Source organism: Aspergillus ochraceoroseus (genome assembly GCF_002846915.1).
Source record: "Aspergillus ochraceoroseus IBT 24754 chromosome Unknown P175scaffold_4, whole genome shotgun sequence".
Classification (NCBI taxonomy): Eukaryota; Fungi; Ascomycota; class Eurotiomycetes; order Eurotiales; family Aspergillaceae; genus Aspergillus; species Aspergillus ochraceoroseus.
In genome coordinates, this window is record NW_024468479.1 from 1,668,734 (window position 1) to 1,695,518 (window position 26,785).

General features: G+C 51.4%; 11 protein-coding genes across 11 annotated transcripts; 6 read left to right on the top strand and 5 right to left on the bottom strand.

Moving 5' to 3' along the window:
* Positions 1 to 447: 447 nt before the first annotated feature.
* P175DRAFT_0437045 (mitofusin complex protein UGO1) lies at positions 448 to 2,043 on the bottom strand (the record flags this gene model as incomplete). Its single annotated transcript, XM_040893836.1, has 2 exons — positions 448 to 1,566; positions 1,639 to 2,043. The coding sequence occupies 2 exons, from the start codon at positions 2,041 to 2,043 to the stop codon at positions 448 to 450; spliced, it is 1,524 nt and encodes a 507-aa protein (XP_040752400.1).
* Positions 2,044 to 2,354: 311 nt separating this feature from the next.
* Positions 2,355 to 3,108, top strand: P175DRAFT_0437260 (ferredoxin family 2Fe-2S iron-sulfur cluster binding protein; the record flags this gene model as incomplete). The annotated part of the gene is made up of 3 exons (XM_040893845.1): positions 2,355 to 2,614; positions 2,688 to 2,794; positions 2,864 to 3,108. 3 exons carry the CDS (start codon positions 2,355 to 2,357, stop codon positions 3,106 to 3,108), a joined length of 612 nt encoding a protein of 203 aa, XP_040752401.1.
* Positions 3,109 to 3,157: 49 nt separating this feature from the next.
* P175DRAFT_0501641 (rRNA-processing protein RRP15) lies at positions 3,158 to 4,292 on the bottom strand. The gene has a single exon (XM_040897213.1). It carries the CDS (start codon positions 4,235 to 4,237, stop codon positions 3,380 to 3,382), a length of 858 nt encoding a protein of 285 aa, XP_040752402.1. The 5' UTR covers positions 4,238 to 4,292; the 3' UTR covers positions 3,158 to 3,379.
* A 154-nt stretch (positions 4,293 to 4,446) lies between these two features.
* On the top strand, positions 4,447 to 6,223 carry P175DRAFT_0557696 (RNA-binding signal recognition particle subunit SRP54; the record flags this gene model as incomplete). The annotated part of the gene is made up of 2 exons (XM_040900792.1): positions 4,447 to 4,602; positions 4,670 to 6,223. The coding sequence occupies exons 1-2, from the start codon at positions 4,525 to 4,527 to the stop codon at positions 6,221 to 6,223; spliced, it is 1,632 nt and encodes a 543-aa protein (XP_040752403.1). The 5' UTR covers positions 4,447 to 4,524.
* A 291-nt stretch (positions 6,224 to 6,514) lies between these two features.
* On the bottom strand, positions 6,515 to 9,421 carry P175DRAFT_0523855 (uncharacterized protein; the record flags this gene model as incomplete). Its single annotated transcript, XM_040899338.1, has 4 exons — positions 6,515 to 7,183; positions 7,351 to 8,241; positions 8,362 to 8,377; positions 8,514 to 9,421. 4 exons carry the CDS (start codon positions 9,419 to 9,421, stop codon positions 6,515 to 6,517), a joined length of 2,484 nt encoding a protein of 827 aa, XP_040752404.1.
* Positions 9,422 to 9,840: 419 nt separating this feature from the next.
* P175DRAFT_0501643 (putative spindle pole body associated protein SnaD) lies at positions 9,841 to 12,440 on the top strand. The gene has a single exon (XM_040897214.1). The coding sequence runs from the start codon at positions 9,978 to 9,980 to the stop codon at positions 12,405 to 12,407; it is 2,430 nt and encodes an 809-aa protein (XP_040752405.1). The 5' UTR covers positions 9,841 to 9,977; the 3' UTR covers positions 12,408 to 12,440.
* A 485-nt stretch (positions 12,441 to 12,925) lies between these two features.
* P175DRAFT_0436779 (uncharacterized protein) lies at positions 12,926 to 14,799 on the bottom strand (the record flags this gene model as incomplete). Its single annotated transcript, XM_040893823.1, has 3 exons — positions 12,926 to 14,237; positions 14,289 to 14,566; positions 14,620 to 14,799. The coding sequence occupies 3 exons, from the start codon at positions 14,797 to 14,799 to the stop codon at positions 12,926 to 12,928; spliced, it is 1,770 nt and encodes a 589-aa protein (XP_040752406.1).
* Positions 14,800 to 15,549: 750 nt separating this feature from the next.
* P175DRAFT_0459064 (FTR1 family protein) lies at positions 15,550 to 17,106 on the bottom strand (the record flags this gene model as incomplete). The annotated part of the gene is made up of 4 exons (XM_040894692.1): positions 15,550 to 16,322; positions 16,385 to 16,827; positions 16,901 to 17,025; positions 17,079 to 17,106. 4 exons carry the CDS (start codon positions 17,104 to 17,106, stop codon positions 15,818 to 15,820), a joined length of 1,101 nt encoding a protein of 366 aa, XP_040752407.1. The 3' UTR covers positions 15,550 to 15,817.
* Positions 17,107 to 17,834: 728 nt separating this feature from the next.
* fetC (putative ferrooxidoreductase Fet3) lies at positions 17,835 to 19,909 on the top strand (the record flags this gene model as incomplete). The annotated part of the gene is made up of 6 exons (XM_040899960.1): positions 17,835 to 18,173; positions 18,232 to 18,729; positions 18,785 to 19,005; positions 19,062 to 19,411; positions 19,466 to 19,766; positions 19,870 to 19,909. The coding sequence occupies 6 exons, from the start codon at positions 17,835 to 17,837 to the stop codon at positions 19,907 to 19,909; spliced, it is 1,749 nt and encodes a 582-aa protein (XP_040752408.1).
* Positions 19,910 to 20,483: 574 nt separating this feature from the next.
* Positions 20,484 to 21,661, top strand: P175DRAFT_0532388 (alpha/beta hydrolase; the record flags this gene model as incomplete). The annotated part of the gene is made up of 2 exons (XM_040899961.1): positions 20,484 to 20,893; positions 21,016 to 21,661. 2 exons carry the CDS (start codon positions 20,484 to 20,486, stop codon positions 21,659 to 21,661), a joined length of 1,056 nt encoding a protein of 351 aa, XP_040752409.1.
* Positions 21,662 to 23,283: 1,622 nt separating this feature from the next.
* Positions 23,284 to 26,592, top strand: chiA1 (class III chitinase ChiA1; the record flags this gene model as incomplete). Its single annotated transcript, XM_040895953.1, has 3 exons — positions 23,284 to 23,376; positions 23,431 to 23,869; positions 23,921 to 26,592. 3 exons carry the CDS (start codon positions 23,284 to 23,286, stop codon positions 26,590 to 26,592), a joined length of 3,204 nt encoding a protein of 1,067 aa, XP_040752410.1.
* Between the last annotated feature and the right edge of the window lie 193 nt (positions 26,593 to 26,785).

Sequence of the window (26,785 nt, forward strand, 5' to 3'; positions counted from 1 at the left end):
CAGGTAGAAGTGAATTGCAGGCCAAGAAGAGCAGAGATGCGCTAAAGCAAGGGATATCGAAGACATAAGTAAGATAAGAGAGAGAGAGAGAGAAAGTTGGTATCAGTATCAACCAGGTACGTTAGATAAATAACCTGGCTGCACGCTGTACCCAGAAGGTCATGCATGATGAGTGTCCCACTAACGAATAAACGCCTGTAAGTTCCCATCCCCCGCCCTGTAGTGCTGCTCCTGGTGTATCTGAAAATGAAGACAAATATAGGGAAGAAAAACAAGGTACCATCACAGTGCAAGTATTACAGATGAACGGAATGAGAAAGAAGAAGGAGAAGGAGAAGAGAGTAGTCATGAGAAGGGGCAAGATAGACAGAAAACCAGGGTATGTAGTAGTAGTAAACACCACCTCACAAGAATGAGGGTAACAATAACAATAACGGGGGTAGGAGGTTAGAACCGGCCTCCACTAGGCATTGGGCCGTTTTCCACATTTACGGCGACATTGCCGAGCAGACTGGCACCCCAGATACCAGCGATTCCCCACATACCGATTCTCCAGCCCCGATAGAGACCGTAAATTCCCTGTCCCTGGCGTTTGCGATAGGTAACGGGTTTCCCGAGGAGTTCTTGAGCTCGCTCAGCCTCTGGAGGAGGCTGGACGCCCTCTTCATACACGATGGTCCACATTGTCCCGATGACGCCGCGGTAGGTTTGGGGGGTGGGCACGATGGTTTCGATTTCTCGGGCTCCATCTTGGGAGGTCGCTGCGGAACGAAGGGGACTGGTAGATTTCTGTCGAATGCTGGGAGAGGTGAATGTAGCGATCTGGGCGCGGCGGAGGACAGTCTCGAGCGGGAACCGGACCGCTAGCTCGATGCCGGAACTCATGAAGGTGAAAAGATTCCAAGTGGACGGGTGCAGCACAGGGTCGAGAGAGAGATACGATTTGAGGAATAGAGGGGTACTGGACGTGATCAAGCTGGGTAGACTTGAGTGGAGAATGGTAATTGGGATGAGGTGCGGGGGAATGGAGTAGTTTGGGGTTGGGAGCTGGCGGATTGCCCGGAGGAGCGAACGGGGGCCGTGCGTGACGGGGGTTAGAATGAGAAACGTGCGAGCGGTGTCAATGGGCGACAGAAGCATGGCGGATAGAGAGGAGGAAATGAAGGACAGGAGCAGGGTTGTGAGCGGAGACGTCGAGGTCAGTATATCGGCCGCCATGGACGGTGTAATGTCGTCCTCGGGAAGTCCAACAATGGCCGACAGAAGACTGCGAATGAAGGTATTCAGGGTTGGAAGAAGTAGAGAATAGATAAAGGTTGCGTTGGTTGCCTTCCATGGCGATGTCGGCCCACTGGTGGACCACAGCTGGGAAAGCACCTCCATCAGGGAGGAGGGGTTCTTCAGGACCAAGGCATGTCGGGAGGAGGTCTTGGATGAGGAGGACGCGATATACCCGCTGCGATCAGTGATACGATGGCGGGAGTTTCGGGTTCGTCGAGCAGACGGCGAGGACATGCGGGGGGCTGCAGAGGTGAAATAACTGCTCTCATCGTCAGACGAAAAGTCCTGTTGAATCCCAGTTAGCAAGCTCTCTCCTTTTTCTTTTTCTTTTTGTATTGGTGAGACCGGCATACGCACATCCTCATCCTCATCTTCGTCCATATCATCATAGGAATCCGTTCGACTGCCTGTCCTCGTCCTCCGCCTGTCACCCGTTGCCCATTGACCTTCGGAGGACTCATCGGGCACCACATATGTCTGCAGAATCGTCTTCGCGACGTCGAACGGCTGAGCAGTCAGAACAGAGGTGTATCGCCACAGAGCACGGTCCAAAGCATCGCGGACCCAGCCAGACACTGATGGGGAGCTCTCGAGATATTCGGAATAGTCTAGATCGGGGAGTAAGTCGCGTGCTGAGCTGCCAAAGACTTGGGCAGAAGACGCAGCATCGGGGGGCGAAGAAAACGAGGCGTCGGCATCGAGACCGAGTGAGGGGGGGAAATAGTAGGGACGGAGAGGATTTGGTCCTTCGCGCGAGGACATGATTAAAGATTATCTTGGAAATTCCTGGTGGAGGCAACGAGAGAGAGAGAGAGGAATAGACAATGAGTGCAGCGTTGGAGGAGAAGAGAAGAAGAAGAAGAAGAGTCGAGGGTTGGAAAGTCCGAATTTCCCGCTTTTGCTCGGGATTTTTTATCTCCCTCTGATTATTCTTCTTCTTCTGCTCTTTCTTCAACTCTAGCTTGGATTCTTTGCCCCTTTGGTCTGTTCTCTTTTTTTTTTTAACTCTCATTCTCTCATTCTCTCGATTTAGTAGATTTTAATTTCCCTCTCTCTATATAATTTCTCTCCCAATGTCGCTCTGGAAAAACACCGGGTTGACTCTCCTGCGCCACGCAGTTGCTGGCGACCGCATTGCTCACTCTCAATCCACCCGATTCCTCAGCTATTCCTCACAAGTATTGGGGTCTAATCGGGCTCCAGTGACTACGAGAAGGTCCACCCTGATCTCTAGAGAGCCGCGATCCTGGACAGGAGTTGACTCACGGCGTCGCTTCTCCGCGACTGGAGGAGTTCAGCATGGCCATATCACGCCTCCAAAGCCTGGAGAAGAGTGAGTCGTTCCCAAGGTCGACGGTTTTACTTCATGCTTGTCGACTGATATCATTCTTTTAATCTTCCTTTAGAATCCATGTCTCTTTCATTGACAAGGATGGTGAAAGGGTCGACTTGCAGGTGTCGGAGGGGGATAACTTGCTAGATATTGCGCAAGCCCACGATCTGGAGATGGAAGGTTCGGAAACTCTTGATCATGATGATGATTATAGATAGGGTTCAAGTTTACTGACCCGGGATGATTTAGGAGCCTGCGGTGGTTCATGCGCGTGCTCAACGTGCCATGTTATCGTGGAGGATCCTGATATGTTTGACAAGATGGAGGAGCCGTCAGACGACGAGAATGACATGCTGGATCTTGCGTTTGGCCTGACCGAGACATCGCGACTGGGCTGTCAGGTTGTGATGAACAAGGATTTAGATGGGTTGGTGGTTCGACTGCCTTCGATGACTCGCAACCTGCAGGCCAGCGACTTCCAGGCGAAGAAATAAAACAGGAAAGAAAAAAGCACCAACGGGAGTTTGTATGATATGGGCGAGGATTACTGTGCACAGGCAACTGCCAATGAGCAATGGGGTTGCAAATATCATAGACATAGTGCATTATTGGGTATTCGCGATCTCCATTCATTTGTTGGCAGGAAACCGATCTAGTAAGCTAACTGTACATAACTTTTGACTCCAATGATACCTTGAAACGCCGGGGATATGTTCCAATCCTGTGCACAAGTTGATAGGAAGAAAAAAAAAAAAACAAAAACAATCAAGCCTCTTCGATGTTCAGCGGCTTCCCCTTCTTGCCGTTGATTAATTCCAAAAATCCCTGCTTGCTGACCTGGTTGACGGCCTTTTCTCGCTCGCCGATTCCGATTGTGCCCTTCTTCCTTTCCTCTTTCGCGGCTTCCTCACCGCGAACCTGCGCCGCGCGGACAGCATTGAACAATTTCACCACACCGCGCTGAGCAATCTTGCGCAGTCGCTTCTCCTCTTCCGCCACGGCACCCGCCTGTCCGGTCGCGATTCCACGAACGTCACGAACCCGACCCCGATCTAGCTCCTCCTTCTTCTCTGCACGTAGCTTAGCCCGAGCCTGGTGGTCTAACTTCTCATCCGCGAGCTCAGCAGTGGTCTGCGTAGCCACCTTACTGCGCGACAACACAGGGTCCGCACGGGCAGAGGTCGGTAATTTCGTAGCAAGAATTTTCGAAATAGAGGTCGAGAAAGCAGAAGGGTCGTTTCTTTTCGAGACTGTCCTCTGACCTGTTGTTGTAGTCGGTGAAGAATCGTCGGAATCGATATCATACTCGTCGTCGTCTGCATCGGATGAGACAGAAGAGTCCGATCCATTTTCCTCCTCCTCGTCGTCATCGCTTTCCGCAACAGCCTTGGTGACTTGGATTTTCTGCACCTTCTTCGGCTTCACCTCTACCTCCTCCTCCTCCTCCTCCTCCTCATCGGAATCTGCCAGATTGACTGCTTTGAAATCGGTGGGCTCATCGTCGGCCTCGTCCGAGCTGCTGTGGTACTCGCGCTGCTTCCTGAATTTTTTGTTCGGACGGCCAGTTTTGCCCTGGAGTCCCTCAAGGACTTTTCTCTTCTTCTGGCTTGTTGTGAGGGGCATGACTGATTTGAAATTCGACGTAAATTGGAAATATGTAGGGTGTGAACTGGGAAAGAAAGCTGCAGATTTCGTCGCTTTTCTTTTCTTTTCTTTTTTTTTTTTTTCTGCTATGGCGGGAAAACAAGCGGAGAGACTCTGATTGGTTACGGAGTTCCTGGTGGCCTCTTTTTGTCTACGAACAACTTCAACTTCACTTCATCAACCACAGCCAAACTACCATCTCAGGATCTGGATTGCGCTCTTTGGTGCTGTATTCGTCAATTTGGAATTAGTGCACCCCGTTCACAATGGTTCTCCAGGATTTGGGGCGGCGTATCAACGCCGCCGTCAATGACTTGACTCGGTCCCCTAATTTGGATGAGAAGGTGGGTGCAGATTGCAGGCTCTCTATAGCTAGGAAATACTAAATATCAAAAAAAAAAATAAAACCAGGCCTTCGAAGACATGTTGAAAGAGATCTGTGCTGCTCTGCTGTCGGCCGACGTCAATGTCCGTCTGGTTCAGTCCCTCCGCAAATCCATTAAAGCCAGCGTCAACTTCTCCTCCCTCCCCGCCGCCGTGAATAAGAAGCGTCTCATCCAAAAGACCGTCTTTGATGAACTCGTTGCCCTCGTCAACCCTCACGCAGAACCTTTCCGACCGAAGAAGGGTCGGTCCAATGTCATCATGTTCGTTGGTCTCCAGGGAGCCGGTAAGACAACGACCTGTACCAAGCTCGCTCGGCACTACCAGATGCGCGGGTTCAAGACTGCCCTCGTCTGCGCGGATACCTTCCGTGCCGGTGCTTTCGACCAGCTGAAGCAGAACGCGACCAAGGCCAAGATCCCCTACTACGGTAGTCTGACGCAAACGGACCCTGCCGTAGTTGCTGCCGAAGGTGTCGCCAAGTTTAAGAAGGAGCGGTTCGAGATCATCATCGTCGACACGAGTGGTCGCCACAAGCAAGAAGAAGAACTATTCACGGAGATGACCCAAATCCAGACCGCGGTAACGCCCGACCAGACGATCCTCGTCCTCGACAGCACAATCGGTCAGGCCGCGGAGGCCCAGTCGTCCGCCTTCAAGGCTACTGCAGACTTCGGAGCCATCATTATCACCAAGACAGATGGTCACGCCGCCGGTGGAGGTGCCATCTCAGCGGTCGCAGCCACCCATACCCCGATTATCTTCCTCGGAACAGGCGAACATCTCATGGACCTGGAACGGTTCGACCCCAAGGCCTTTGTCCAGAAACTGCTAGGCATGGGCGACATGGCCGGCCTCGTCGAGCACGTGCAAGCCATCACCAAGGACTCCGCGGCCGCAAAGGAAACCTACAAGCACATCTCCGAGGGTATCTACACATTACGAGACTTCCGGGAGAACATCACCTCCATTATGAAAATGGGCCCCCTGTCCAAACTCTCCGGCATGATCCCCGGTCTGTCCAACCTCACAGCGGGACTCGACGATGAAGACGGCTCCATGAAACTCCGCCGTATGATCTACATCTTCGACAGCATGACAAAGGTCGAGCTGGACAGCGACGGCAAGCTCTTTGTCGAGCAACCCAGCCGCATGGTCCGCATTGCCTGCGGGAGCGGCACCACCGTTCGCGAAGTGGAGGATCTTCTTTCGCAGCACCGCATGATGGCCGGGATGGCGAAGCGCGTCGGCGGCCAGAAGAAGCAGATGCAGCGCGCCCAGAACATGCTCAAGGGCGGGAACAAGGACCAGCAACTTGCCGCTATGCAGAAGCGTATGGCTGCTATGGGCGGGGCGGGCGGCATGGGCGGCATGCCTGGTATGGGGGATATGGCGAAGATGATGCAGATGCTGCAGGGTCAAGGCGGCGGTGCCGGTGGAGGTGGATTACCGGGTCTAGGAGGCATGGATCTTCAGGGAATGATGAGCCAGATGAGTGGGTTAATGGGTGGAATGGGTGGGTTGGGTGGTCTGGGTGGTGGTGGTGGTGGTGGTGGTGGAGGAAGAGGACGAGGGCGATAATAATCCTGTTCTTTCCCGCCTCTTCCAACCCTTTCTTCTGCTACTCGAACTTTCTCTCTCGTTACATTCGATTGACTTGACATGATTTTCTTTTCGTTTGTATTTTTTCTTTATTTATTTTCTGGGACGCGACGAGATGAGATGCTTCAGCATGGATGGAGTTCGGCGTCTGATTCATTCATTTACTTCCCAAATCGAATAAATACTACCCCCCCCCCCCCCTTTTTTTTTTTTTCTCTTTCTACATTCGATACGACAACCCCCTCTATAGCAAAAAAAAATCCCGCTATTTCACTTTCTCATTACACTCCAACCTGCCGCTTTGGCAATTTTATCTGGCCACCCCTCTACGGAACTGTCAAGGACAACTGCACCAGGAGGAAGTAAGGCACGAGCCAGGTGTGCGTCGGACGAGGATGCGGTTGCTACCGGCACGCTCAACCTATACTTCCAAACTACATTCTCATCAATATACAATGAATAAGTAAGGACCGAGCTGGGAACCCCCCCAGCCATACCCTCTTCGATCTCGACAAGCCCGAATTTCGTGTTGCCGTCGGGGAGATACTTGATCGGAACATCATCCGGCCCGGACTGGTAGTATGTTCGGATGGGGAGGTAGAACATGCTGAGGGGGCCTACGCAGAATTCGACGAGCTCTTGGCCATCCGTGACCTCGGCCTCGGTTTCCGTGGAAGAAGAAGAAGAAGAAGTGAGAGGGGGAAACAGAGTGGCAGCAAATTCATGTCGATCGCCTGAGAGCAGTACAACGCGGATCCCTAGGTTGCTTTGGGCGGCGCGCATGGCCTCGAACACGACAGCCCGTTCGGAGAGGAAGCCTCCCCACGTATCAGCCGTGCCTGCATGCCAGTTCCGGGAAAATGGGACGCTTGAGGAGACAATTTTCCACCGGACGTGCGCTGGTTCAGGACGGGCGAGAAAGGAAAGCAGGGATTCCAGCTGGGCTTTGCCCAGCATAGTTTCATCGTCTGGGGAACGGTAGGATCGGGTGTCGACCATAAAAAAGGCTGCCGGCCCGTTGGTGAAGGAAGTGTAAGAGAATTTGGGGTTTACAGTTTTAGTGTTGGGGAAAGGAGGCGGGGGTTGACGGAGGCGTGATAGTGTACATAGGGATCAATGGCAGCAGGATATGGAGGGGTTGTGTTGCCATGCTTCCAATCGTTGGCGATCTCGTGGTCGTCGAGGGTATGGATCCAGGGAAGGTCAATAGCTGGAGATGCCCAGGAGGGGGAAGAGTAGACACGGCGATACTCGCTACGGTAGTGAGCTACAGACGAGCCGAATCGCTGGGGAACGTCAATGTAAATAAAGTCGCCAAGGAAGAGCATGAAGGATGGCGGATGGCGGCGGATAGAATTGGCGGCAGCAGTCATCATCGTCTCCAAGCCTGGAATCCGCAGCGGATGACGGCGGGGATCATAGGGGAAGTTGGGCTTCATGCAGCTCGAAGTTAAGAAGCTCAGCTGGTTCGTGGCAGGGGAGTCCGGGGCAGGGTTAGTCGAGAATGAACCTGTGAGGTTATTGGAAATCGCATAGCGGTAAGCGGTTGAGGGCTTCAGGCTGTCGAAAATAATCGTAGCCGTGAAATCGGTGGACTCGTCGAGAGTATCAATGCTCGCGGCGTGAATCCAGGAAGAACCGTCATTATCGCCCTCGGAGCTGTCGGTGTAAGAAACAAGCAAGGGGAGTTGAGCTGAATCCGGTTCGCGGAAAAGCAGACTGGCCGTTGTGGGGGAGATATAGCCAACTCGAGAAAAGCGCAATCCAGCCGTTGGGTAGAGGATAAAGCCACGCAGGAGAAAGTCCAGTGTGAACAGGGCGCAGAGAAGGTTGATGGAAACAGTTAGACGCGTAACCCACGGTCGGCGACAGGGAACACCCGTAAGGAGGGATTTGAGCGTGCCATTGTTGTATTTCCGAGGGGAAGAGAAGAAAATCGAGGTCAGATAAATGACAAGAGAGGTGAAGATGATGGGGGGGAAGAGGTGACCAGGAATCTAGACCATCAGTCAACAACAATTAGCATATGGGGGGAGGAAGGAGAATTACCCAGCGAAGAAAGAAAAAAGAGGCAAGACGGAGAAGAGTGGAGCTTGTGATGGTCAACATGATGTTACCATCTTACGAGAGACTCTGGAAATAGTCAAGGGGAGGGAGGGAGGAGGGGAAAAGAGGAAGAAGCAAAGCAAAAAGAAAGAAGTTGAGTTGAGGCGAAGCAGCGGAAAAGAGGATGATGTCATGAATCTTGACTTGAATAGCTTCAAACTACCCCAATCGGGAAACCAACACGTCTCGAGCTTTCTGCACCAGCATTTTCATCCCCATGCTTAGTGACATCTCTGCTGCCCATTCCCAGGGTTTTCCCCTTTCCCCCGGCATTGAGTTGAAATACTCCCAGCCCATCACGCCACCAAAGTTCGGGAATTGTTCCACCAGTACGGCCAAAACCGGCCCAATCACCTCCCGGGGCACATACCCGCGCGAACCATTCCCCGGATTGGTTAGGAGACCGTAGACCACCCTAGCTGGAGACCAACCCTGGGACACGATGGCTGCATACATGCGGGGGTCTTCGGCCATACCCCAGCCGTTGTAGAACTGGGTGTTGTACCAGGCAATGCGACCGGCACGCTGACGCTCCAGCTCACGGTAATCGAATCCAGAGAGATTACCAATGCCTAGTAGGGCAGCAGCAACAGGGGCGAGGGTGATGATGAACCCTTCTCCCAGGTCCGTCTTCAGCCGGTCAATGAGTCGCACAATGCCGGTAATGGACATGGGCTCTTCAACATCCAGATCAATACCATCCAAGCCATGACGGCGGATCATCGCGAGGAGGGGAGCGTAGTAAGCCTCAAATTGAGGTTGGTCGCCGTCCAGACAAGAGAAGGTGCCCGGCGCAGCGCCTCCCAGCATACCCATGACCCGGATTCCATTCCGCTGCAACACAGGGACTTCAGCCCAGAGCGAGTCATACATGGGATGCTCTGGAGGATCATCATTGAGAGTAATATGATTGGGGTTGGGAGCGTTGAGATGGAAGGCTGCGAGGATGACATGGGTGATACCGGTATTATTGTGCAGCAGGGGGAGGAGAGAGACGTATGGACCCTGACTGGGACATAAGGTCTGATGGTAGAGGACAATGCGATGGGGGTAAGAAGGGATTGGAGGCATTTTGAGGTTGGAAGCAGGGTTGAAATCCGTACGCTGCAGTATGAAGGATGGGATGAGGCTTTACACGGAAACATACAAATTCTTTGATACGAGGAGGATTGAGGGGTAAACCCTAACTGACTCCAAACACCCTAACATCGATGCATACTACTTGACATCAGCATTTCAGGATAGTATTTTCTTTTTCTTTTTACATTCTTCAGGAAGTTATATTACAATGAATCCAAATTAATCCAAAGGTATGCATGGAAACGATACTAAAGGAAAACGTCGAAGCATTTTCGCCGATGAATATACGCTAATCCTATTTCGGCATATCGTCAACACCCATGCGGATGCCTGAAGCCCCAGGCATTCACCTCGTGTCGCGTTCCAACCGCCAAACATCAAGTCATCTTCCTCTCCATCATCTTCAACCCAACGTCCTCTACCTTGTTTATCCTAGATATTCTCTCTCTTTCTATCTATTGCTATCTCCAGATTAATCTCGTCTCATTCCTAAATCCCCCGCCCCCCTTCTATCCCCTGTCACCCGATAATGCAGTGATTCTCTGCCATGGCCGACACTACTTCCCACGACACCGTCGGCGCATCCACCTTGGCTGTTCCTTATTTCCTTGCTCCCTCACCTTCGCCATCGGAACCTCCTCCAATTGACTCCCCTGACCGTATCTCAAGCCCAAGTAGCAGTCCCAGGGCTCCCCGTTCGCCTTCCCGTTCCCCCCCGTCCTCTCGTGGCTCGTCCCTTGATCGCGCGGCCCAAGAACTCGATGCCCGTCTCGCCCAATATACTGTGGATTTCAGTCAATTTCCCGGTGCGCAAGGTCCAGATGACAACGAACTACCAGAAGAGGTGGACGAAGAAGAGGCCGACCGCCTATCAGCCGTGGGGGGCCCCGAAGATTTCACCGCCAATTTAGAACGATATCTACTCGGCGAAGACGACACCATGGATCATGAGGAGCTCGGGAACGAAGAGGAAGAAGAGGGGAAACAGCCCGAAGAAGAGCTGGACTTGGAACTTGAGCTACCTAACCAGCAGGGTGCGCAGCAGGTAGACTCTGAGGCGCATCAACCGGCAGTGGAAGACGACGCGGAATTAGGTGAAGATAGTGAATTTGGACCCCCGATCGACATGTCCACGCCGTCACATCTGCTTCGCCGGGTACCAGGTCATGCCAAAGACGTAACCCACCTTGAAAACATCGAGGAAGACCCCGACGACGACGACGACGAACCAAGCACAATAGCAACGCCATCTATTCGAAAGCTAAAATCGCCCACCAGCAAGACTCCAGAGCAGAAAGATGCCGATCTGCGCCGCCAGGTTGAACAACTCACGCAAGCCGTTCACGCCCGCGACGAGCAGCTTGAAAAAAACCGCAAACGCGTTTTGGAGGCGGTCTCGGCCGGGGAGCAGATTAAACACTTACAAGGAGAGTTACTGAAAAAAACATCCCTTATTGAAGAGCTTCACTCAAACCGCAGTGACGGGTCGTTCGTGTCAAAATCCTCGATTAGTGTATCGGACTTCAGCACGCTCCAAAAGCAAATAACCGACATGCAAAAAGAGCTCCAAAGCCGAAATTCGCACTCTGGTATCGATGCAGAGCGTTTGGAGACAATCGCGATGCTCCGCCAACAGCTGAATCTCACCCAGGAACAGCTAAAAAAGCGGGATGCGACTTTGGATGAAACCATGGCGAAGCTTAAAGAAGTCACGGCCGCCAAGGAGGCCCAACTCCGAGAGAAGAACACAGAAATCGACGGCCTCCGCAGCCAAATCGACGCCCAGCAGCTAGAGATTGATAAACTCGAAACAGATGTCTCGCGCGCAAACCGCGAGTACCGAGTCCTGGAAGACCAAATGGTTCTACTTGAAACCAGGAATCGTCCGCTAGAAGAGAAGAACAGCACCCTGGAGGCTGATTTGACCCGCGCGCAGTCGCAGGTCACAGCACAAGAGAACGCCCTCAAGGCTATGGCAGCAGATCTGCCCTTAGAGGCCGCGGGCAACACATATACTGAGATCCTCGAGCTGATCAAGGACCTTGGGCAAACGGATGTTAGCCGTCCCACAAAATCCAAAGATCTGGGAGACCAGGAAACAGAGCAACTTCACGAGGAACTAGTCAAGCTGCGAACACAGTCAAACGAGACAGCATCGGCCCAGAAAGCCCTCGAGCTCCAACTTGCCCGCGCCCAAGAACAAGCTGCAGAGTCCCAAATTCTCATCCAGTCCATAGAATCGGAAAACACCCGCATGGCCAAACGAGCAGAAGACCTCAAGTCCAGCCTCGACCAGGCCCAACGGGAGCTCAACCTTCTCCGTACCGAACATACCAAAGCCCTCGAGACAGTCCACCATCTTCAAGCCGAAGAGAACCAAGAACAAGAACCCACCCGAACCCAACAGCCCAGTCCACCACCAACCCCGCTGACCACCCGCAAAACAACCCAATCCTCCCTCGAAGCAACCCACAAAGCCCAAATCACCAACCTCAAAACCTCCCACGCAACTGCCATTTCCACTCTACGCAACGCCCACACCGACTCAACCCGCAAACTCCGCGCTCTCCTCTCCGCCTCCGAAAAGCGCGAGGCCGTCCTCCGCGCCGAGTTAGACTCCCTCCGCGCCACTCAACAAGAAGAAGACGACCAAACTCGCACCCGAGAAGAGCTCGCCAAGGAGCGTGACGAAATCCGCTCCCTTCGCCATGACATCAAGCGCCTCCAGTCCATCATCGCAGTCAAAGATGAAACAGCCGCTGCGATGGACCAGCGCATCGCAAAGTCTGTCGAGAAGCGCGAGAAAGAGTGGGAGAGACGAGTCGAGCTTCTTCTCAAGGAGAGAGAACGCATGGGTAAGGCGTTGCTGTGGACTTGGGGTGAAAAGGAATTAGGTGAGGATAAGGAGAATGGTGACGATGAAGAGGCGCGGAGGAGGAGAAGGCAAGCTTATCGATATAAGCATGTTAAGAGGTGAAAAAAAAAAAAAAAAAAAAAAAAGCTCCCTCCCTCCTCACCTACTAGTATCCTTTTTTCTTAATACATCCAGTGGGGAGTTACTCATGTGGCGTTGAACTTTCGGGACAGGTTGGTTGGTTATTCTCGACTTTGTTTTCGATGGATGCGGTTGTATGGAGGGAGGTATTAGGTGATTGAATGTATCCTCTGGCATGGCTGAATGGATGATGGAACGCGTCGTTGAGGCGTTTTCGAGGATTGTCTATCTTCTCTTCTCTTCTCTTCTCTTGTCTTGTCTTGTCCTTTTCTTCTTTTATAGAAATTACTGGGGTTTAATTTGAATTGGCATCTATCCTTGATCCTCTGCAAACGTTGGATTAAAAGAAAGCATTACATTATTTTGAACATTGAAGGGAAAATATAAAGTAAAAGGCTATCACCATTAATTATCTAATTATACATCTCTTTTTGTGCGGAATCTCATTTTTGTTCGCAAGCCAAGTCCATACCGGGTTTCTGTCCTGCAGATAACCCTAGTTAATGCCCAAGCACGCTGGTTCGATTCGTCCCGCGGGATGGATCGCTGCTGGCAGGCTCATCAATTGACGCTCCCGTTTCACGGATACAGTCGAGATGCCCCGGGGCGGGGACTATTCTGCTACCGCAGGTGCTGCTACGTGGGCGGCGGATGCTGGGATAGTGGCGCTCGACGTCGTTTCCGCGGACGAGTGAGGACATATTGCGGTGGAGGCTGTTGCGAGGGTATCGATTACGTGGGAAGCGCTGGCTCTGGGTATAACGGGGGATATAGCCCGGTTCAAATTGTTGCTGTCGGGGGGTGCGCATGGTGCCTGTGCGGGTTGGGCGACTCGTTTCAAGTAATGTAGCCCAAGAGCTCGGGACTGAGGCTGTACGTGTACGTGTACGTGTACGTGTGGCCTTGTTAGGATGATGGTGGAAGTGAGGGGTATGAGGGATAGGGGCGGTATGTGTGGTGTTTGATCTGCGAACATTGAGGGGTGCTGGTAGCGCGGCTTCTGGAGTGACAACCTCAGGGGCCTCGGCGGAGTTCACGGTTATTGATCTTGTGAGTATGGCGGCTTCTTGGGGGTTGGCTGGAGGCTGTGGAGGTTGGATACTCTCTGGTAATACATGTGGTGCCTCTACTTCCGGTACTGAAGGGAATGGTCCCTGGATATCGTGAATTGCGTGCTGCGGCCCTTGTTCAACGAGATGGACATGAGTGGCCGGGTCAGCGAGCGCCCGGATCTGAGGGTCTGCAGATAGAGGCGCAGATACGGGGGTCGCCTTGGGAAGGAATCTGCGGAGAGACGATACAGATGATTTCTGTCTCATATGACTTGATCGGTGTTCCACGTCAGAGCCGCCTGGCAGCTCAGGCAAAGCTGGATCATGAGTCGCGTGGATGGTTCCTGTAGTTGCAAAGGTTGGGGTTCGAGAGATACCAGACGGATAAATGGTGGGCAGGGTTCCTCCAGGAGAGGTGGTTATTCGGGATAGATGCTCAGCCAACCCAGAATCCGCATCCGTTGTGAGTTGCAGGAATGATGTTGGACGTATCGGGGTAGGCTGTTCAATGGTCGGAGTCCACCCGGACTTCTCGCTCACATCACTTGATGCCATGTATGGATTCCGGCCGTATGTCACATCGGGACGACGGCAGATACAAAGGATATCATTCTTCAAGCCCCTCTCGCTATCCAAACTAGAAGCCGAAAAGATACTGTCGTCTCGAGATGATCGCTGAGGTTTGTATACGCCGAGTAGGGATATGTCATATGGGCGCTCGCAAAGCTCCCTAGAACAGAAATAGAGACATACAGTGAGGCTGGGTAGATATTAGTACGCGTGCGCAACCGTTAGCTTCCTCGTCACTCACAAAGATACAACGGAAACGATAACGACTGCTCGGTGGAGCGCGCAGCTGACCCCGACGTTCCAAAAACTTCCATATGCACTGTCAGGAAGGCACGGAGCTTGCTGCGATGCAACCACTAATCCTGCCACACTAGCTGCTAGCCAGACGGTAATCGTGAAGCGGAGTATATATGTGCAGATGGTATGTAGCATCGTTTTCCGGGCTCCAGATCCAAGAACTCTGTTATATTGCCACGCAAGGAAACTGTGTAGTACTACTAGAGGTACTGTAAAAAATGACTGACAATCCATTAGTATTAATTCAACCTTAGTGGCGAGGAGTTGGGTCTCACCGCAATGAGAGCAAGAATCAAGCTCGGGGCCATCTTCGAGTCTACATTTCTATTGCCGTAAAGGTAGAGCACAAGGACCCATTCTATGAGAGACTGGAGTAGTAAAAAATATAGAGAGACGAAGATGACCACCTTCGTCCATGCCCCTCCTCTCTTAGGAGTCGCTTGTCGGTCAGTCATGCTGATGGAAATAGAGAGCACGACCTGCGACGTAGCTGTATTGCTAGTAGAGCTAGCATACACAAGTGACGGCTGTGACCGAAGCAGGCAAGATTACACAAGATGAGGTGTGTAAGATATATGAAAGGAGGCGCAATTAACTGGGAACTTCTATTCCTCTTGCCAAGTTGTCTTGATACATAAAGGTAGCTGTGGGAACAAACATGGGCAAGCCTTTGACTAAAAGGGAGATGTAATTAATCGTGAGGCGCGTCAACGCGAGTGTACGCTGGGTTGGAATGGATGGGCATAGGAGCGAACCTTTTTGCGCGCGAAGGATGTGACTTGACATCTTGTGGCAATGCAGTGCTCCGGAATGCTGGGGGTTTGGCGCCTCCATAACCGATCCCTAGCTATAAACCATCACATTTAGAACTCTTTGGCAGCAGGGCTATCACCAAGCTAGATAGGGTCGTCATCCCTAGGCAGGGCGTTCACCCTGTAAGTGGAATCCAACGCGAATATCGCGTGGGCATTGCGTCAAATGCAGGTCCCATACATGCAGTCGAGATCCTTCGATGAAGAAGGGGAAGCAAGACAATTCGTCTGGTAGAATGAAGGATGATAAATTGAACGAGGGATAATGAAAGGGAGAAACAGAATTGGATGAAGTTCACAGTAGAAGGAAGGGCAGACACGTGATGACAGGTCAGAAAGGGGATTTCGATCACTGCACCCGATTCAACTCCTGTTTCAATCTCGAATTTTCCAGGGCGCCTTCTGCAAGGATGAGTTGATGCTGAAATTCGATTTATCATCCCATTAAGCCCTCGAGTATGAAGGGTCAAAACGCCCGTGTTGGAGATATACCATGTTCGAGCAACATCGCAACTCAAGATGGAGATTGGAGAATGGAACTGTCTTACAAGGTTGATTACCTGGATACATTGGAGATTACTAGGTTCTGGCCATCACTGAATGCATTCAAGTCACAAGAAATTCGAATTCTATCGCAAAACGAGCTATTTCGGTATTATCGTCATACATCAGTGGGCCGGAGTCTGGCATTGGTGTCTGCTTCTGCAGCTTTGATATTGCTGACATTGCTTGAGCTACCTGTGCATTCGGCACTTTCTTCGGGCTTCTTCCTCCTCCTCATCAGCTTGGAGACAAATGGGATATAACCGTGTTGTTCCTTATAGCGCATTGTCACAAACCAAAATATAACAATGACCCAATAGAGATTATATGAGATAACAGACCCATAGGTGGCCGAGTTTGTCCAGCCTAGAACAGCATTGAAGATACCCCATCCACCTCCCCCATTTATAAGGGGATTGCAGCAATTCACATGCCACACACTTTGCCGGATATCATATGATCCAGGTCCAGAACCGGTTTCAGAGGCATCGCCGCCAACAAGATGATTCCATGTGTTGTTCTCCAGGCTCCAGACACCGCGAGAACAGAGTCCAGCAGCTACAAGATACAGTAGACATGTTGATATGACGAGGAAGAGCTGGAGCGAGGCTTGATTTCCGCCACTATGTTTGACACTCAAATCAGCATACAGTTCAACTCTGCATAATACCGCAGGGGAACTCACCGATAAATTAAATATCCCACAGCTATACCAGCTAAAATACCTGTCACGACGGGTAACGGGAAGGCATACGCCGGAAAACTAAGACTGACACCACCGATAAACACAACAGCCTCCAGCCCTTCACGAAGGACCGTGATGAATGGCAACATGAACATGGCATACTTCTGGGACCACCGCTTCAAGGGGTTTGTAGCCGGGCCCCGGTTATCTCTTTTCTCGAGAACGCGAACCAGCTTCCCACGCCACTTCTCCTGCATCTTATTTATGCGAAGCAATGCTGCACCCATTATCGTGATAATCACACTGGCAATTAAAGCGAAAACGCCCTCCCACAGGTCTTCTGTCTTAGAGAAGCTGTCTCTTCCGTAGCCATAAAATGCACCGATCATTCCGCCTCCAATGCAGATACAGATGACGAGTCCAAGGCCGACTCCCCACCAGACCTATTTTGAGCGACGATAGTGCGTCAGAGTTTGTTCAATGTGCAAAATACAATGACGAAGGAATGATGCATACCTGTCTTACCAACTTCTTCCGTGTAGGGGCATCATCTTCTGATCCCAGAGTCTGTTTCAAGAAAGCGAGCAGTACTGAAACGATGATACTAGTCTCGACACATTCACGAAAGCAAATGAAGAATACTGCCAGCAGTCAGCAAAGACTGGCAATGAATCATGCTTTAATAACAGCATACTGGGCACCGCAAACACATCCTTCGCCATTATGTCGTGAAAAGCGAGGCTCACTGGTTACGGATAGAGAGCTTCAGCACAACAACACCATCCGGGCCACGGATTGATAAATTATTTCGTGAAAGTTAGCCGAAGGTTTTTAGGTTATCTGATTTTCCAAGAACCTATGCCACCAATCCCTGACAGAACATGGCGTGGGGTTGAAGCCTGAGGAGGTCGGGATCGAATATCGTTCGGATCACCGACCCGGCAGCCAGGTAACTTGTGTTTAATTCAATTGCATAACAACAGCAGCATTTCCGAATCTTATTATCATATGAAAAGACACGCCAAGAATCTGGTATATGTGATTCCTATCGGAGGGGCATCTGAGAGGTCGGTGATGGTCGAAAGCCCTCTTTAAGCTTCGGCTAGGAGAGTCTCAGGATGTCTAGGCACACACAGTATCAAGGAGCCATGGAGCGAAGAGCCAAAAAAAAAAGAAGAGGAGCAACCCTGGACTAGGCACTGGTGAAAGCGATTCTTTCCGGCCATACCAGGGTTTTACCTCTTGTCATTTCTCACCCATGCATCCCCACTCAACATGGGGTTTGAGTTGCACAATGAAAGTTTGTGCCTAGGAGGACAGAAAATCAACCGTAGGTAGAACTGGCCATTGCCTCCGATCCTAGGAGTAGAACCATCAGATAACTCTGTTGCTCTCCGTGCCTTATTGCCTGGGTAGCCATGTTTCAAGCCTCTCTTTGTTGTTATCCATAATGATGTCCCTTCTTGCGCAAGCAGCTTTTCTCATCCATGCTGCAACAGCATATGCTTCTACCGTCACATACGACTTCAACATCACTTGGGTGACAGCCAACCCAGATGGCATTAAGGAACGCCCGGTCATCGGCATTAACGGGCAATGGCCTCTTCCGGTGATCAATGTCACTCGGGGGGATCGTGTCGTTGCAAATGTATACAATGCCCTTGGAAATGAAACAACCAGTCTCCACTGGCATGGGATGTTCCAAAATGGCACCACCCATATGGACGGCGCCCCAGGAGTTAACCAGTGTGGCATTGCGCCGGGGAGCTCTTTTGTCTACAATTTTACAGTAAGCCTTCCTTGCAGTGGCTCTCTTTTACTGTTACGGACAAGCTTCTCATCACCAGCAGGTTGACCAAGCCGGTATCTACTGGTATCACTCCCACAGGCGTGGTCAATATCCTGATGGCCTACGGCAGGCCTTGATTGTTACAGACCCAGAGAATCCTTATCTCGGGCAATACGATGAGGAGCGAGTGATCACCCTCTCGGACTGGTACCATGACGAGATGCCAGGACTGTTGGAGGAATTCATCAGTGTAACGAATCCCACCGGTGCAGAACCTGTGCCCAAATCTGCTCTGATGAATGACACACAAAATCTCACTGTCTCTGTGGAGCCAGGAAAGACATATTTGCTCCGTCTGGTGAATGTGGGTGCTTTCGCCAGTCAATACTTCTGGATGGAGGGTCACACCATGAGGATTGTCGAAGTTGATGGGGTATGGACCAACGCTTCGGAGGCGAACATGATCTATGTTACTGCTGCAGAGCGCTATAGTGTTTTGGTCACAATGAAAAATGAGTCAAGTCAAAACTATGCCATGGTGGGGAGCATGGACACAGTAGGCAGCTCCTGAGTCGTCGTCTTATACTGAAGCTAATCACTGTTCCGTCTAGGATCTCTTTGATGCTGTTCCTCAAACGCTAAACTACAACGTAACGGGGTGGTTAGTATACAATAACCTAGCCGAAAAGCCTGCAGCGGCCCCGATTGACACCTTCAACCCGTTTGATGACATGGAACTCTACCCATTCGATGGGCTTAGCTTATATGATGAAGCAAACCACACCATCACTATGGACCTCAGCATGAGTAATTTAGGGGATGGCGCAAACTAGTGAGCCGATTAACGCCATAGCTATTTATATCTCAATACTAACATTCTGTGTACAGTGCCTTTTTCAATGGTATCACATATGTTCAACCCAAAGTACCAACACTTTACTCGGTCATGTCCACTGGGTTGGCCGCCACGGAACCTGTAATCTACGGTCCGAACACCAACGCTTTCATCCTACGTAAAGGAGACATCGTTGACGTAGTCCTCAACAATGATGATTCGGGAAAGCATCCCTTCCACCTTCACGGGCATAATTTTCAGGTTATTAGTCGTAGCGCAGCGGACGCAGGACACTTCAACACAAGGGATCATCCGGCTTATAGATCTACCCCGATGCGCCGGGATACTGTTTTTGTTTATGGGCACGGCAATTTCGTCATTCGATTCATTGCCGATAACCCAGGTGAGTCGGCTTTCTCCACTTGGGCGACTGCATCCTAACAGGGAACTATATCAGGGGTTTGGCTGTTCCACTGCCATCTTGAATGGCACATGGCGAGCGGTCTCGCCGCCACGATGATCGAAGCACCACTCAGTCTACAAAAGACACTCGTAATTCCGGAGAGTCACTACCAAGTCTGTAATGCCACAGGCACCTTCACTGCGGGTAACGCTGCCGGGAACACCAAGGACCTATTTGATTTAACGGGCGCAAATATGTCACCAGCACCACTGCCTGCGGGATTTACGGCACGAGGAATTATTGCATTGGTATTTAGTTGCATCGCAGCGGTCTTGGGGTTGATATCTATTGTCTGGTATGTTGTTTTTTTTTTTTTTTTTTTTTTTTTTTTTCATCTACACGAGTCTGTCTGCATGTGTACCCAACGCGCAAGGGATCCAGCAACTAACAAAGTATAGGTACGGTCTTGCACCGGTTCCAGCAAGTCCATCCACATAAACCTGTTTACAGAAAGAGATAGAGAAAGATAATTGAAGTTGATTATTTGTATGATATGAATATAACCACCACAGTTGCAGTATCCTCGCCCTTGATATATGTATATATACAGGGATGGCCTCGTCGTACTCTATAGACGAGCAACACATCCAACTCAATCCCAGCATCAGTAGTCCACTTCTACCGCTCGTATGAATTCTTGATCATTACAGAGTCTATTAAGAGAGGTCTCTCTAATATTAGAGAAGTATGTAAGAGCCCCTCTCCCTCATCTTATCAATGCCTTTCTGATTCTCTTCTTCGCTTCTCCTCTTGCTCTTTTGTATGTGACTGTGACTACCTAATATCTGGGATTCCCCGCGCCCTTGCAGATCAGTGAAACCTGCAGGTTGCTATCTGTTTTCTTGTCGGTCGTATTAATAGATATAAGCCAGACGGGGCGGTCGTGCTCATGACTTCTTATTTCTTTTCGTTCAGTGTCACATTTTAACATATAATCAGAAGGAAAGATCTTCTTCCCCTTGTGCGATCTCGAGAGAAAGAAGAAGAAGAAGAAGAAGAAGAAGAAGAAGAAATGTCTATCGAATCAGACATCACTCCACCTTACCCCCTCCACGACTCTGTCAAGGACTTGCTAGATCCCGAATATGTTGCCTTTTATAACCAGTACGTGATCGATAAGCAACAGGTACATCTCCAGCCTGTGGAGGCCTCGCGCGCAAGCGGTATCTTGATCCCCGGCGGTGGACCTCTCTTGGAGGTCGGAAAGACCCAGGACCTTAGCCTCAAGCGACGGGTTACGGATGGGCCTGAGATCCGGCTGCGCGCGTTCACGCCCAAGGGGGAGACGCCGGCCTGTGGGTGGCCCGTGATGCTGTATTTCCATGGAGGCGGATGGGTCCTGGGGAACATTGACACGGAGAATCCGGTGTGTACGAATCTGTGTACGAGGGGGAACTGCGTGGTCGTGACGGTAGATTATCGGTAAGTGGGGTTTCTTTCCCTTAATCGAGACGAGACATTACAGTACTGTACCCGCTCGAATCCTGGATAGAAAAAGAAAAAGTTGGTAAGTAAACTGATCTGGATTGGGTAAATCAATCAAGACTTGCTCCTGAAACCCCCTGGCCGGCTGCCGTCCACGACTGCTGGGAAGCCCTTCTTTGGCTGCTTTCCGACGGGCCCTCAACACTCTCAGTCAACCCGGCCATGATCGCAACTGGGGGTTCGTCTGCAGGGGGGAACCTTGCCGCAATCATCACCCATAAAGCTCTTACCCTCTCGCCCCCCGTTCACTTCCTCGCCCAGCTTCTCTCCGTCCCAGTAACCGACAATACCGCAACGGGCGCCAACAACGTTTCCTACCGGGTGTATGAGTATACACCGGCCCTACCCGCAGCTAAAATGCTCTGGTACCGCAACCATTATCTACCCAGTGAGGCAGACCAGTCCCATCCGGAGGCGAGCCCGCTGTTTTACAAGGGGGACTGGTCTGCTCTCCCGCGGGCGCTGGTCATGGTGGGTGAACTGGATGTGTTGCGGGCGGAGGGAGAGCAGTACGCGGAGAAGCTGAGGCAAGCGGGGGTGGAGGTAGACCTGCAGGTGATGAAGGGGATGCCGCATCCGTTTTTGGCGATGGACGCCGTGTTGAAGGAGGGGAAGAGGTCGATTACTTTGATGTGCGATTTGCTGGCGGAGGTGTTTTGGGGAGCGCCCGAGAGGGTTTTTAGGGTTAGGAAACTGATATCATGACATCCACTCCTTGGTTAGATTATAGAATTAGCATGTGAAGATGTGCCATGCTTTCAGCTTCAACCCAATTTCCAGTTTCCACAATTATGACATTGCGGGTGGTTTCTACCAGTGGATATGAGGTGGTAATAAACGGACCCTTTCGGGGATGAAGGAAAAAGAGATAACCAGGCACCAGTACCCTGCACTAGGCAGTAGGAAGTGATTTAGCGGATATATAGATCCAATGAGGCTCGTGGGTAATTTAACTTATATTGGTTCCATCCAGAGTGGTCCTACTGTACAGTGTAGAGTTTTTCACGATTTTAGTTGCTTAGTATGTACCTATCATGCTCAGCGCTCAGCGCCACCAGCAAGCTAAAGACCCAGTATGTACGGACTACGAGGTCTGTCCTTGGCTACTCCGTACATGAAGAGAGCAGAGAGGTTTTCTCTTAACACAATCAAAATAAATCATAATCCCTTTATCTGAATTCAGATGTGTAACCTGGAAGAACCCATGAATTGTCGATCTGATGATCCCGATGCCTCCGAATACCATCATCCATACAGATCCACACTGAGATGCAGTGACCATAGTGGAATCCGAGCTTTGTTTATTGCTCTCGTTCCACGGAAACCCTCCCTCGTAGTACGGATTGGGGCCAAAATTTGGTTTATACGATAGTTGACGGAGTACTAAATACCTACGCAGTTAGGTACTAAGTAGAGGTGCGAGATCAGGGTCTGATTGGTGTTCCTGAGGCCAACCCACCCCTCACTATTCCCAAAATGCGAGTCTTTTGACTTCCTCTTCATATCCGCTGCTTCTCTCGTCGTCGTCTTCTTCTCTCTCGACGCCACCCATTATTGCATGAGCATACTCACGCTAATCTTAGTGAACCTGACTCAAGTCCCTCCTGCTTCCCACTCGGTACAGGAACACAGGGGACACCCCGTCACCCCCCTCTTAGAAATCAGGATTCGTGATGAGAATAATGGTCCTCAACTCAAGTCCATCCAACTCCAATCGAATCAGGTACACACCAATCACTAACGAACACTGGGTCTAGGGTCTTCGAAATACGTATCCCCTTGTGCGGCTCTGTCTCCGCTCGGGGATATCCGGTCTGCCCGCCTCTGACTGGACCAGAGGGGGTCGCTTGGGTATCGGACTTTTCTGGATACGGAGTTCTTCCACCAGAGAACCCTATTGCGACTCCGTCCTGACTAATCTTTGGCTGTGGGACAGGCCAGTCTCCATAAGCCCATATACTAGTCGCCGCTATGCACACAGGACAACATCTTGCCAGGGGAGTGTGCCTGGACTCCGATGGCTAGTTCCAAATTACCACGGTAGGGGCTGCGCGCCATCTCGGGATATGATGGCTCCTGAGCGTTGTTAACTCCAAGCCAATAGCCATGAGGCTCTGGGATGGGCTAGTATTCGCAATTTCCCGTTGGATTAGCCATATATTATTCCCAGGTCTCCTCGTTCCACGGGTGAAGTCTGCTGTCACTCCGTCCTTTGTCTTTTTTTTTTCTGTAGAGGCCGTGTATACCAGCAGACATTTTTGTCTGCGTCCTTTCGTTGAGCGGATCACAGTCCCCTGGTTTCTACCAGCAGTCATTCTTTCCCAACCATGGCTTTTGCGCTTCTTACGTTCCTTTTGGCCCTAATCGGGCTCACCTCTGCTTTTACTGCAGACGCCAAATCTAACGTGGCCATCTACTATGTAGGTGGATTCTCAAGTTTACACAGCTAGGTTTGATGCTAATTCTTCAACTAGGGCCAAGGTGTTAATCAACCTCGTCTGGCCGAGTTTTGTTCGGATACAGCCTTCGATATCATTAACATTGGATTCATCAACTCATTCCCGGATCAAAACCCTTCTACCGGCCTACCTGGTAGCAACTTTGGCAATCAATGCTGGGCTGACACTTACATGGTCAACGACACCGCCTCTCACTTGTACTCGCACTGCCCTAACTTGGTAGAGGATATTCCAATCTGTCAAGCAGCGGGCAAGAAGATCTTCCTATCCCTTGGTGGCGGCAAACCTACCTACAAATTCAATTCTGTTTCGTCTGCTACCTCTTTCGCTGACTGGCTCTGGGGGGCCTTCGGTCCTGTGACCGAAGAATGGACTGCCGCGGATAAGCCTCGTCCGTTTGGTGACGCGGTCGTCGATGGCTTTGACCTTGACATTGAGTACGATGGTAAAATTGGTACGTGACTTGAACAACGGGGAACCCAACTTTCGCACGTTCTGATTGCAGCAGGATACTCCGCCCTGGTGAATCGCCTGCGTACCCACTACGCTGAGGTACCAGATCAAACCTTCTATATCTCGGTCGCTCCTCAGTGTGCCATTCCTGACCCGCAGCTCGCTTACACCATTGCCAACTCGTGGGTTGATTTCGTCTGGGTTCAGTTCTACAACACCAACCCTTGCTCCGCCCGCGACTGGGTTTTGGGCACCAAAGATGGCTTTAACTATGATGCGTGGGTAAATGTCATTAAAAATGGCCACAACCCAGATGCGAAACTCTATATCGGGTTGCCTGCCAGCCCATCGGCAGCTAATACAGGATTCTATCTGGCTCCCGAAGAGGCTGAGGCCCTGATTTCCACCTATATGGATAAGTATCCCGACACTTTCGGAGGAGTTATGCTTTGGGAAGCTACCGCATCGCTGGACAACCAAATCAACGGGTCTAGTTATGCAGAGGTAATCAGGGAAATTCTTTTTGAGTGTGACCCTGGCCATCCCATTCCCACGACGACGACCACGACCACTACCACATCGACAACAACAACCACCTCGAGCACCACCACCACCACCTCGAGCCCGGCCACAACTACTACCTCGAGTACGACGTCGAGCCCTACAACCACCACCACCTCGACCACCACTACTACTTCGAGCACAACCTCGAGTCCAACCACCACCTCAAGCACTACGACAACCACGACAACCTTGAGTACCACGTCGACGACCTCTACCTCGAGCACCACTACTACTACCGCTGCAGTATCGGCGACTACCTCAGAAACTGTCACTCCTTGTGACGGGACCACCTCAACAACGAGCACATCTACCACCTCGAGCACCTCCGTGAAGAGCACCACCTCGAGCGCTATAGCTGTCTCTTCGGTTCCTCATAGCTCAGTGTCTGCTGTTTCCCCGGGAATCCCGTCTCCAAGCAGCCATGCTATCTCCTCGACGACGTCTGAAAGCACCGTCACCCTGACAGTCTTCCCAACACCCCCTAGCTCTCACGTGTCTCCTGGGTCCTCTTCTCCCACTGCCCCAGCCTCTTCACTCCCCGTGTCTTCTGGTACAGGCAACACTCAATCTTCGACCGAATGTGGTTCCACAGCCACCTCGCAGACCACTACACACACGGTTTCCACAAGCAAGCCTGTTATTCCAACTACCTCTAGCACGAAGCCTGTCTCCAGCTCTGGCGCTGTGAGCCTGAGCTCAAGCGTGCCAGGCGTACCAACCAGCCCATCAGGATCGGAGACTTCCGGACCTTCCACTACTCCCACTGCTCCTGGCAACACTGCGGGTCAGGCTAGCAGCTCTACCACGAGTTGCGGTGAGAACGAGTCTACTACTAGCACAATTGTGGCTTCCGGCACACATACCGGATCTACTATCCAGTCTAGCACCCCGGTAGCTACCTCTACCAAGCCTACTGGTTCTGGACACGCTTCTACCAGATCTACTACCCAGTCTGGCACCTCTACCAAGCCCACTGGCTCTGGACACGCTTCCGCAGGTTCTACTACCCAATCTGGAACCACAGAGACCACCAAGCCCACTGGCTCTGGATACGCTTCCGCAGGTTCTTCTACCCAGTCTGGCACCTCTACCAAGCCCACTGGCTCTGGACACGCTTCCGCAGGTTCTACTACCCAATCTGGAACCACAGAGACCACCAAGCCCACTGGCTCTGGACACGCTTCTGCAGGTTCTACTACCCAGTCTAGCACCACAGAGACCACCAAGCCCACTGGCTCTGGACACGCTTCCGCAGGTTCTTCTACCCAGTCTGGCACCACAGAGACTACCTCTACCAAGCCTACTGGTTCTGGACACGCTTCTACTGGTTCTACTACCCAGTCTAGCACCACAGAGACTACCTCCACCAAGCCCACTGGTACTGGACCTGCTACTACCGGACCTAGCGGAGCTGGTTCTGTCACCACCAAGGCCACAACTACTCCTGGCCACCCGACTACCACGGAGCCTGCTACGATCACCACTATCATTGTGACCTCGTACACGGATATCTGCCCAACAGGTTTCACCACAATCACCACAACTATCACTTCAATCTACTGCCCTGGAACAGTTTCTGCCACTGCTACCGCCACCAACCCTGCCGGAGCTGTACAGACAACCAGCACTCCAGCCATTCCTGAGGGCTGGACCACGACCGTTACTGTTTGCACTCACTGCGCTGCCACCCCGACCACGGTGACTCTGACTTTGCCTCCTGCTACTACTACTACCGGCAGTGAGTCAACACCCGCCAGCCAAAGCTGGTCTAGTAAGAGCACTATCACCGTGACCGGTTCTCCAACGACCTCTAGGGTTGTCTTGGTTTCTGCCTCTTCCAGCAACCCGGTTGTAGGAGTGAGCAGCAGCTATTCCACTTTTTCTACTTTCTCTGTCCAGACCCCGACAAGCGTGTCTGCGGTGCCTATTGCCCCTAGCGGTACTACAAGCAGTACTACAAGCAGTACTACAAGCAACACTGCAAGCGAGACTATAAGCGATACTACAAGCGAGACTACAAGCGACACTGCAAGCGATACTACAAGCGACACTGCAAGCGGTGTGTCTCCTGCGTTCACTGGCGCTGCGACTCGGGCTGTTGGACTGGGCTCCGGACTTTCTCTTCTTATTGCCTTTGCACTCTCCTTTCTTGTGATGTAAATTTGATTTCCTTTCTCGATGAATGTGGTGGGGGTATGATTGCAGCATTTATTGAATCGGTGATGTATTGAGAAGTGTAATATGTAATGAGAGACATCACACGAACTTCGGTATGACCATGTAATTATCTCACTATCGATCTCTTACACCCGCCTTGGGGCTGCAGGGCCAAGCTCAGCCAAGACGGGACGAT

Excerpts from the sequence above, each read along its gene's own strand:
- P175DRAFT_0501643 (XM_040897214.1), top strand. The coding sequence starts at position 9,978 with ATGGCCGACACTACTTCCCACGACACCGTCGGCGCATCCACCTTGGCT.
- P175DRAFT_0501641 (XM_040897213.1), bottom strand. The coding sequence starts at position 4,237 with ATGCCCCTCACAACAAGCCAGAAGAAGAGAAAAGTCCTTGAGGGACTC.